The sequence below is a fragment of the Prinia subflava genome, chromosome 2 (genome assembly GCF_021018805.1).
Source record: "Prinia subflava isolate CZ2003 ecotype Zambia chromosome 2, Cam_Psub_1.2, whole genome shotgun sequence".
NCBI classification, from domain to species: Eukaryota; Metazoa; Chordata; class Aves; order Passeriformes; family Cisticolidae; genus Prinia; species Prinia subflava.
The window spans coordinates 36,450,220-36,461,988 of record NC_086248.1 but is presented as its reverse complement, the minus strand read 5'-3'; the positions used below and the strand labels follow the sequence as shown (position 1 = coordinate 36,461,988).

At 41.6% G+C, this 11,769-nt stretch overlaps 1 protein-coding gene across 1 annotated transcript in view; it reads left to right on the top strand.

Moving 5' to 3' along the window:
• The first annotated feature begins 94 nt into the window (after positions 1 to 94).
• Positions 95 to 11,769, top strand: part of LOC134546663 (gamma-aminobutyric acid receptor subunit rho-2) — a 37,592-nt gene continuing 25,917 nt past the window's right edge. Inside the window, exons 1-2 of the mRNA XM_063389637.1 lie at positions 95 to 2,193; positions 11,117 to 11,223. Coding sequence (XP_063245707.1) covers positions 2,006 to 2,193; positions 11,117 to 11,223 — 295 coding nt within the window. The 5' untranslated portion in view covers positions 95 to 2,005. The remainder of the gene's footprint in view (positions 2,194 to 11,116; positions 11,224 to 11,769) is intronic.

Genomic DNA, 11,769 nt, shown 5'->3' with positions numbered 1-11,769 from the left:
TATACTTAAATTCTCATATATATGAACACGCTTAAGTATTTATTACAATCCTACTAGTAATAAAGTTTCAAGCCAGTCTTTGGATATGTTTCAAGTATCACATGGCAGTTTGTTCCTTGTTTGAGGGGTTTTTTTGGTTGGTTGGATTTTTGTAAGGGGGTTTCTTTTGGTTGGTTGAGTTTTTTTTTTTCTTTTCTTGGGGGAGGGTTTCAGTGTGTTCTTTTTTTTCCTTGGGTTTTTTTTTTTTAACCTAAAATCAATATTTTGGACCCAGAGATCTACTTACTATAAGTCCCTGGTAATATTCATAAATACTGTGAAAAGGCATGTACAAGTAGTAGACCTACAGTTCTTAGGGTTTTGAGAAGTTTTGTCTTTGACTGTTTAAGTACTGAAGTAGAAGGAAGTAGGATCATTTTCCTCTTGTATTATTGTTCAGCATATTTCTTTCAAAGACAAGGAAGTTTAGCTAGCTTTCATTTTGTTGCTGTCAAAAATAATAGCACTGACTTAACTGAGATTCTCATCCTGGTTTTTAGCAAGTATTTATCAAGCTACCTATAGCTTTCCTGAATTTTGTCAACTATAGTATATAATACTGTTTTGCAACATTTAAGTAGCTGTAACAACTTCTAAAATAAGGAAAACCTATTTTGTGTCTCAGGGAGATGTGTAAATTTAGAAAACCCCCAAAATCTGAGTCTTTTAGCATTTCTCTATATCGTTGATAATCTTGTTTGCAGGTATAATGGAAAAAAAGGTGAAAAAACGACTTTTGTAAGAAATTTAGACAAAAGTATGTATTTGTTCAGCAGTTAGACTTTCTGCTGCAGACCAATTTGATATCAATATATTAACATCTTTTTACCCAATTTGTGTATTTCATTAGAAATGAAATAAAAACCAGCAAAACCAATACACAAATCCCCCCCACAAAAACCCACACCAGAACCCTAAAAAACCTGTTCAGATCCTGTAGCCGCTACAGTAGAAGCACTGTGTTTCCTTGTTGGTGTGGTGCTTGAAGAATCCCTGTTCAAGTACTGCTAATGTGGGCTCCCAGAGGAGAGTCCTGGAAGGGTCTGCCCTTGTCACAAGACCATTCTTCTGGGTATTGAGTCGCCTGCTCCTCGGGAGTCTTTGCTCTGACTGTGCTTTTCTTGTCCTGCAGAATCCGTGCCCCCCTGCGAGTACCACACACCTGCTGCTGTTAGCAGGTGTACCACAGCCCTGTGTCGCACAGAGAGGCCAGATCAGCATTGCCCTGTGACCAGCCTGTGGGGAAACAAGCCTTGAATGGGTTTTGGGAACAGCCCCTTCATTGTGATTAAGGAAACAGCTGCTTTTAATTTTCTATCTTCCTTGATAAAAGTTAAAATGCCTGATTATGCACATGCTTTTTGGAAAAAAAATAACGGTGACTTGGTTTATGTAAAGGCAATTGCATGTATAGATTGGGAGTTACTGTTTTAATTTTCCTTTTAGGTTAACAGTAAATAAAGTTAGCTTTTTCAGAGGAAGTAGCTCAGATTCTGTCTTCAACAACATGACGAGCCAGACAGAAAATAAAACCTCAACTGCCCTAAATCTATTAAAATACATACATTTTACAATGAGATACATGTCTGAAACGTGGCACAGGCAGTTACCAGCTGAAAAAGATTCTATACAGAGGATCAAAAAAATGTAGAAAGCCTAATGAAAAGGGACAGCCTGGTTTTACAGTCTGGCAGGAGGATAGCACTGAGATTAGGGGATTGAGCAAAAAGCCGGCGTGCAGAATTGCGGGTTTTTATATAATGGCTTTAGTAAGTATCCTTTAGGACCCAGTGGAAATGTTCAGTGAGGCAAACTTGGCGAGTAATGGCCAATCATTAATTGGTGATGAGGGAAAAGCTGTGCGCGGGAAGCCCCTGAGAGCCTGTGGAATGCATCACGCCGGGAAGGCAGCGTTAGTGCCGCTGATCGCCGACCAACGCGACGCGCCAGAATCAGAGCTGATTCAATGTTTAAGCCCGGGGGGACTTGTACTGCAGGAGGTCACTGGAGTGCAGAGTGCCCGGCTCCCATTTCCAGCAAGATGCCTTATTTCACAAAACTCCTTTTATTAATCTTCTGCTTAGTTCTTCTTGTGGAAAGCAGAAAGCACAGGAGGAGGAGGTGGACGAGCCATTCGGATGTGCAGAGGGCAAGGTAAGGCTTACTGAAATGTGTATGTATCTTTTCCTGTGGTGTTACAAATATATGACTACAGGGATATACAAACCTACTCTCAATGTTTTTGTGTTTATTGTGTGCGCAAACAGATTTACAGATGAAGTTTTTATAACAGTCTCTGGTAGTATAATGAGTTTTATGTGTAAGTGGACGCTTCTATTGCTAACCTTGATTAACTGTGAGTGAGGCAGCTTTTGCAGAGAAGTTGACTACTTCGGCATGGATTGTGGTAAAATTATTCTTAGCAAACATCCAAATTTCTGAGGGAATTCAGAGGAGTTGCAGTTAACAGAGGTGTTCAAATGTGCTTACTGTTTAATGTTCCAGCACTGTTTTGGGGCAGGTTATTCACCCGCTGGCTGGAATGTCTGTGTTACTTATGTTCACTTGGAATTGCCCATGGTGCTCTGACAATTTGAGACGGGGATGTTGGTTAGCACACATTGTGATAATGGATACCAAACCCTGGAAGTGTGCTGGGGATTGCAATTTTTTTTTTTTTTTTAAGAAATACATGGAAGCTTTAAAAATGGATTTTAAAGTTAAATGAAAGTACTAGAATGAGTTAAAGGTCTTAGTAAAGTTTATTAGATTTACTGCTGCTGAGATTTGTCTAGAGGTTTACATTAGAAAAGATAATCTTCCAAACCTGCCAGACAGTCTAAAGTATGTTATCCTTTTTTGTGGTTATGTCATCCAGTGGCAATGATATCTTACAAGACTATTCATTGTTTGAAGGGCTCAAAAATAAAATTGGGTTAATCCATCTTATTAAATGGTTTCACTATGGCTGTAAACTTCCAAATTTTCATTTATTTTTGTGGACTTCTTGTTTTATCACTCAACACTTTTATAGGGAGTGTTGTTACTTGAATGTTTTGAAATAAAATGTGATGTAATTGGAAGCAAAGAAAACATGATACACTATCAGATTTACACTGCTTATTGCAAAAATACAGTGGCATATGCTTTTAGTGACGTAAATGTTAAAAAGCTGAAACAGCCAGGGCTGGATACTGAAATCCTAAAGTCAACTGAAGTTTTACCTCTGATGTTCACAGAACCTCAGTTATTGAATGAGACCTTTCATTGAATGCTGAAAGTATTCCAAAGTCTGTATTCTGAGGAATGTGGGGAATTGAATGGTAGCACTTCCTTGCAAACCTTTTTTTGTAGTAAAATTTTGTGCTTTGAAGTAATAAAATAGTGTAAATCCTTCTTTAAATATCCATTTCCCCTGAAGTAGAGCTATTCCTTGCTTCAAAAGTTTTGTACTTTATTTGAACTTGGAGAAAATAATTTACAGTTTCTACAGTGCCAATATTTTCATGGGTTGTAACACAGTGAAAGTCAAAGCACTGCTAAAATTATTTTTATAAGTACAGTATAAAGAATGACAATACTGTTTAGTATTCTGTGGTGTAATGCTTTAGATGAACAATTTTCCATCCAGGTAGGATCTGAGGAACTATATGCCATATATATATGCACACACACATAATTCCTATGCAAATTATTTAGAATTTTATAAAATCAGGGATTGTCAAATAAGAATAACATTTTAAATACAGAGAATTCTGCAATGTTGCAACAAATAAATGTATAGAGCGGTGTCATTAATATTTTAATTTTTGTTTTTTAATTTTTATATTTCAATATTGAATTATATTTATTTTAAATTTTGTCATCATTATCAATTACATAGAAAAAAATTAGTTATCCCTAAAACAATAATGAATAGTTGACTATTCTAGTAAAAGGAAACTAAAACTAGTTCCTAGGTGGTTTCCTAATCATGTAAGAGAAATTCAAAGAATGATCTTTTAAATAATTTAACCACATTTTCTGCTTAGTATTTCTCTTGCTGACTTACCGTAAGAAGCAGAGTAAATTTTACAGTAAACCTCTCTTATTCAAGAAAACTTATTCCTGTATTTGGGAATCTACAGTTGGTAAGTTTGATATTTTGTGTCCACTGAGGTGATAAATCAGCGTGATGCAGGTGCAGAACACCTTCAGTGCTGCAGTTTCTTACTTGGATGTTGCACAGAGGTTCCCGTGGTGCCGAGGGCCTTCCCATGGAGCTCTGGGCGCTCGGAGTGCCTGGTCCTGCGGTTCGGGGACAGCTCTCAGCCACTTCTGTGGAGAGGTTGTTGAGCCTGTGCCTAAGGAAAGGAACATGGGGAAAGTCAGGTTAGGAAGCCAAATTAAGCACTCCCAGGTTCAGGGTTGCCTGTGCATCGGTAATTAATCTGGGTTGTTTAATACATTGTGACACTTTATTGTTTTCGATGAGTGGTGTCTTGCTCAGCATGCGGAATGGATAATCCTTGCTTGATTGGAAACTGCCTTGCATTTAATTTCCTCTTCCTCCTGCTTCCCCTCCTCACTGATAACACATCTCTCCTGCTACAGATTGGGGCATAACATAAAGAAACAACTGCCTGTGTGCATCACTGCCCGGACTGTTGCCCAAAGCTGCCTTATGTTATGCTCTGGAGAGTCGGGGCTTTGAGTAGGGAATGGGTGTATGCTCATCAAGTAGCAGCTCCTGGTTTTACACTTTGATAGTAGTTTTTCACATTTTCCATGGTGTACAGTCCCTGCCACTCATATTGAGAAACTGAAGGATATCAGTGATACTTGTTTCTATGAAGTTGAGGGTGTTCTTGCTGATGTGCAAGATGCACAAATGGTGCATGAAACCAAAGCCTCTAGAACTGTAACAGTATTGTTGGTTAAAAAAACTTGCATTTTGTGTGGAGAATTCAAATGATGAATTAATTGCAAAGTAAAACCTTTTTTTTGGGGTTGCCTGGGTGACTGCTGGGCAGGGCATGTTTGTCCCAGCCTCACCTGCACACCAGAGAATACATTTATGCAGAGGAAGAACAGCCAGGCACTGAAGGAAACAATGTAAATGTGGAAAGGTGCAGGTGTGTGTGTCAGGTGGTCTGTGCTGCTATGTTGATGGGATTTTCCAGAGAGCTGTGCACAGTTTGGGCTCATGCTGCCAAGGCAGGTCAGACTTGCTGTAGGTAGTACTGGCTGTACAGTGCATGTAGCTCTGCATGGATCTTCCTCAGAGCATCAGCCAAGTGCCAAGCAAGTGCTGCTGGAATGTTCAGCACTGAGTTTTTGAAACAGTTTTGGGTACTCTTCAGTAGCTCAGCAGTGGCTTTCTCTCAGAAATCGTAAACAAATGCTGGCAATCCTGCTAGATTATCCAGTCAGACAGAATTTCCAAAAGACAAAAAGAAACTCTGAAAATTAATGTGTTTTTTAATATTTACTGCTCTATAAAAATTGCTGATAATGCTTCTGGTAATGTTTCTTGCTCTTCATAAATTGAGAACTCAGGAGACATTTACCATCTCTGTTGTGCCAGTGAATGCTGTGTTTCCAGTGACCTGTGCCCACCTGACTCCGAGTCTGCCTGCTCCTCTCTCCTGCCAGCCGTGCAAAGCTTTGTGCTTCAACAGCAGAAAAACTGCCTTTGATATAGAAGTGGCTTTATGCTGTTCTTAGCTAAAGAATTCCTGCCAAGGTTTCTGATGGTTAGTCCTTTGAAGAATCTCATTAGAGATGCCATTTTCAGGGCATGCTACATGCCAGCCTTAGGTTGGGACCCAGAAGCAGAAGGCAACCACCAGGACACTGCAGCACAAGGCTCAGCACACAAACTGTTTTTCCAAACAGCATTCCACTGGAGCAGTAGTCTGGTGATCCCTGCTGAAAGTGCTGCTGCCAGCAGAAACTTCCCTCCATTGCCTTGTGGAGCTGCATGTTTTCCCATTTTTCAACTGGATGCTGCAGACACATCCTCTACCCTGTGGTACCTCCCAGCCCTCACAGATCCTCTTTCCTCTATGGCAGTTTCTCAAAAAATTCGGCGTTTCCTGGTGCTTCAGTGATTGAAATGTGATAGCCATTTTTAGAGGTGTATGGCTAGCCTGGGGCTCAAGTCCAGGGCACTGCTGAACCTCTGGTGCAGGGTTTGGTGTCCCCTGAGGCTTTTTCCCAACACTGCAGCATCAGCCTGGGACAAACAGCAATGTGAAACAAAAATGGGGAGAAAATGTGTATGACAGCACTCAAAGGTGCACACCCTTTGAGTTTGTGTCTGTCCTTTTCCAGAATCAGATTTAGTTTTTCTAGAAATCTGGCAAGGAAAGTCACTTTCCTTTCCTACCTGCTCCCAACATAAACCCACAGATGAGTAAGTGTGAAACGTTACGTCCAGATGTAGGGCAACAGAGTAACTCTTTCCTGAGGCTCTGGAAGCAATAGAGACTGGTGTGGCCACGCAGCCCAAGACTGACCTGTCTTGTGGAGATGCCAGGCCTTCCTGGGCAGCTGGAGCTCCTAAAGCACTTGCATTGATGTCCCTGACAGGCATTGGAAAGAGACTTCACCAAAACTGAGGATCTTGATGTTCTCACTTTGTCAGAAATTTCTCAACCACATCTGATCCCATATGATCCGTGCATATAAAGATTAAAGACACACTCATAACACAGTGGCAATAATAAATTAGGAATTCTCATCTAGGAGCAAGATAATTGTTATGACAGTCATAAACTGTTCCTGTACCTTGTCTTTTTAGTTTAGCTTCTAGGGCTTTGTGCTGCAGTAGTCACATGCTTTGGTGGTTAAAAAAACAGGAGGTCTTGTACCTTCCTTGGTGCTGGGTTTACACAGTGTACACCTTCTCCAGCTTGCTGTGGCTGCTACACAAAATAAATGATGCCTTCACCTAAAGTGTTTTGGGATTTCCCCCCCCCCCCCCAGAGAATATACTGAAGAATGGCAAGATTTTCTCTGAAACTGTAGAAATACTTCTCTGTATCCCAATACATAATTGGAACAAAGCCCCATGACCATGAGGTACCATCTTACAACCAAAATCCATCCTGAATTCTCCAGGAGAAGGTGCAGAAACGTGCCAGACTCTGGCTGCCAACAGCAGCACCATGCTCGGGATGGAGACCATATTCCTTTCAGGCTGACCACTTAGCCATGGCCTCGTGCCCTCCAGCACAAGCACCGTTTCCAAATTGAAAGTTCTTTATCTTGCTCTGGAAAGGTCTGAATGTCTGCATAAACATCTGCTCTTTTTTGAATCCTGCTGAGCTGTTATCTCTGATTTCTGATGCCATCAAGTGTTGGAGTCCAAGATATTCCTCTGGCCGCCCTGGAGGATTTGAAGACTGTACAGGAGGGTCTGAGATCTGAACAGGGGGGTCAGTTAGACCCACACAGATCCCAGGAGGACACTGACTCTAATTCCTGTCCATGGGAGTGAACACTCACATGCAAGAAGAATCACAAATCCTAAGAATTTGAAATAAGTAGTAGATGGTTTGTTGTAGAATATAAATATAGAAATTAGGATTCTTAGCATATGGGGCTGAAGAGACAAGATGGAAGAATTGGGGAGTGGCCCCTGTCCTCCTTGTTCTTGCTCTCGTCCCCCATTTTGTGCTGAGTTGGGTTTTAGAGATTAGCTTAGAGTAGAATTGACATGTTAGTATAGGTAATAAGTATTAGTAAAATTTTGTAAATAAAAAATACGTCTCAGACAGTAGTTGAGTCAAAGATACCGTACTTAATGTGCGGGGCTCTCTGATCCGCCCAGTCCGCCGCGTGTCCTGCTCTGCGGAGACACCTTGCAGAGCTGAGAAAGAACTAAGATAAGGTACCCTGCCAGAGAAGTGTTTGGCAGAGCTGAAAAAAGACTGAGATAATGAAGAATAAACAGCCTTAGAAATGTGCACCGGCAGACTCAGCTTGTCGTCTCTACCTCTAGTGTGTAACACTTAGGGCAAAGAGAAGACTGAAAACCTTATTACCCCTGGGAACAGCAACCCAGGGGAAACTCCTAGGGAACAGCAACCTTGGGAGACCCTTATTACCTTGGGGCCAGCAACCCCAAGGAGAATCTCAAGGAAACAATAACCTTGAGAATCAAGAATTAATTTTCTTTGATATATTTGGCAATAGAAAAAGCATCTATTTTATGCAATTGAAGCAATTCCGAGTAAAAGTGACTCGGAAGGAAAATATATTTTAAAAAAAATAGGGCAATAATAGAAAAGCCTTTACAGAAGTTCAATGAGCTGTCACCTTCTCTCCTCTTTAAACAGAAACAATTCTTCACAGAAGTCAGATTTATCAAATTCATGCCCCTTGAATGAAATCTAAACAGCAATAAAATTATATATGAAAAAATGTGGCAAAAAAGACAAAGGGGGATGGGTGGATTTAAATGAATAGTGGTGAATTGCAGAGACTGCATAAAGCTGAAAGAAACCCTGACAAATCTATAATCAGAAATGCTGAAGACCATAAGTACATCAGGGAGGATTTATGAGATATTGGTGATCAGATTGTCGGTAAAGACACCCTGCGGGCAGCAGTGTTTAGAGCTTCAGCTCTGCAAGGGCACTGACAGCTGGTGTCCCCTCTGGTGTCACCTTTGCTGCAGGTGATGAGATGCTCCCTGTGCCAAACAGCAGTGGGGCTGGTATGGGGTACCTGCCAGAGTGGGGCAGAAGATACAGCACAGCTGATGTCAAACACTATTATAAAGATTCTATTTTTTTTAAACAAACTTGGTCTTAAATTGGATTAAATAGACAAAAGTAGTAATAAATTTTAAAGGCTGTGTAGACTTCCTGTCATTAAAAATATCTCAATACAAAAACTTGGTAAATTAATTAAATTGATAAAAAAGGGTCTGTCAGAGCCCTTTCTGTAAAATCTGAATTGGCTGTCATAATACCTGAAGGATTGAGCACAAACTGATGATTAAATGATGGTTATTAAATGCAACCCCTGGCTCAGGATGTGCCTGAAAACCTCTTTTCTTCCTAAGACAGTGTCCATGTCCCCAGCCAGCCCTCTGAAGCCTCTGCAGCCATAGACTGTTTTCAGCAGCTCTCATGTGTGCTCTTTGCTGTTTGATGATTTTTAAAATTGATCAAAACGCAGCATTTCAGTGAGGCTGTGCCATTGATTTACAAGATAACACTGCCAGGGTTTTCCATACTAATTCCTTGTACAATGTGCAATCCAATGTTTTATTGGATTTTTAATTAGACTTTTTTACCCCCTTTGAGGAGAGAGGCTTGATTGAACATTCACTGGTACTTTGGCTTTTCCCTGATGATTAAAGTCAAGCAGACTTTAGATAAGATCCTTTTTCCAGACTTCCAGATTTTCTAGCACAGAGGCCGTGCAGCGGATGGTGGAGTGCTTTGGCAGCAGCCCCAACTTTGCAGCAAAACAAAGCTTCCCCCCTGCAGCAAGCAGTTAAAAGCTAAACTTTTGCCTCCAACCATTCCCATTAGTGGTTGTGCGTGGTTTTACACCCCTGCTTTTAGGTAATCGTCAATGCAGCCTTGTCAGGAGAGCGCTTGCCCCGGCTGGCTCTTTCTCACAGCCAGCAGGGAGAGAAGCTCTGACATCCCAAGTGAAATAGGAGCCCAAAATAACCTGAGGGAGATCCAACTTTTTCTATGTAGCATGTGCCCTAGGGTACAAGGGGTTATATTCCTTCAAAACATCTATTTGATAAAATTATTTTTAAAAACTCTTGCTTCTTTTTCACTTCTTATTATAAGGAAATGGGTTATTGATGTTAGCAGCAGCTATCAACACCCTTTAGATTTCATCATTTCTTTCTTGAAATGAGTGCTCTGATGGGAAACTTCTGATTTGTGATTTATGCTCCCTTTGGCTCATACTTATCATGCTTTATATTTTAATGAAGCTAAGAACATCCCTTTCCATATCCACACTTATGAGTGGGGTGGTTGTTTTGTAAGTTCTGAATTTTTGACCAAGATTTTAAGTCTAACTAGTCTATTTATTTTTCCTCCAGGATTCTTTGTTCTTTATTTTCAGTAATATTTCTTCCATACAGGAAAAGGAACCCAAACCTTTTGTAAAAAGTTCTTTCTATTTCTCATAATTATTTTTAGTAAGTTACTGAAAACTAGCTAATTGCAGCAGTACTTATAACGTCGTCAGCTCTCCTGTCCAGAGCGGAGGGACTGAGGAACCTTAATGTTCCAAGTCTTCCATTCGCACCATTGGAGAACAGTCAGGGATGCTGATCTGGATTTTCTTCTAGAAGTGCATGCAGTTTGTTTGTCTGCTGGTTAGTTATCCCCTTACATGATCTTAGTGACTATCTTGCACTTTTCTCAGGGGTTTTCATCCTTGTTCCACTGTTATCATACAATATCTCAAATAAAAAGTTAGACTTTTTCCTACCTTAATGTTCTGGAAAATGAGGGACTGAAGGCTTCCTTAGATAAAACTCCTCTCTTCCTACTGTTGTGGGGAGGAGTGGGTGGTCTTGTTGTTGCTGAAAGCCAGAAGACCCTCTGTCCACACAAACTGTCAGCACTGAATTGGTGAAGTTCATGGGGCACTTTGCAAGTCGTGTATGACATTGCGTGACCAGCATTGAGAAGAGCTTTTTCATGACAATGTTGCCTTGGTACCTGGCCAAATCCTGGCCAGGTAACGTGGGGCAGCCAGCTGCTTCTCCTGCTGCTTGCTCTCAGCTGCGGCATTCGCTGCCTCCAGCTCCCCCGTGAGATGCTGTGCTCTCTGCCTTGTGCCTCCCTGGGAGCCGGGGTGTGTGGGGCAGAGGGAGCACCGTGTCCTGGGAGGGGGCAGAGAGAGCAGGGCTGCCTGTGGGGCACAAAGGTCTGAGTCGATGCTGTGCAGAGGCAGTGCTGTGTCTGTATTTCGGTGCTGGCAGTCTCCCCACAGTCCCCGGGACTGTGCCTGCAGAGCTGCTGCTCCTGTGGCTCCAGAATTGGCCTGGCAGCTGTGGCACTTGGGCACAGTGACATTGGAACAATGCCATTGCTGTCTTTTGCAGTCACATCTTTAAGAAGAACCGCGACTTGACCAAGGCCTGGAAAGGAAAGACAGACCAGCTTCTCAGAGTCGACGAACATGACTTCACCATGCGGCCGGCCTTTGGAGGTGAGAATAAAATGGTTCTCTTGATTTTGTGCTAATCTAATGAAGAATAATCTAATTATCCAATTAGCAATCTAATTAAAAACCAAGTAAACAAACCTCTGTCCAGATGCATCAGTGTGAAGGGAAGAGATTTGGTGCCAATTCAGAGAGGTCTCATGCTCATCTCGTTGCCCTCTGTGCTCTATATTTTCCTGCATTCCCTTCTGTTGCTGCAGTTGACTCTGTTTTTGGCTAGCATTCCCTAGAGCTCAGGATGGACCCTCCCAGTAAGTGTTTCACTCTGTTGAGAAGAGGAACAAGCTGCAGGTTTTAATATTCACTTGGGGTTGTGAAGTTGCAGTGAGCTTTTCAGCTGATGTGATTAAGCCGCAAAGGAAAACTCATTAGGTGGATCACAGCCCGTCGTTACCGGGAGAAAATGGAATTCTTTTGTCCAGAAAAAAAATCTCGTCTCAAGCTCTCATAAGCAAATAAGAGAGTGGGAGTGGGGACCTCTGCCAACTTCACTTCTGCCTTCGGTCACACACAGTTACAGGAATGTTCTCG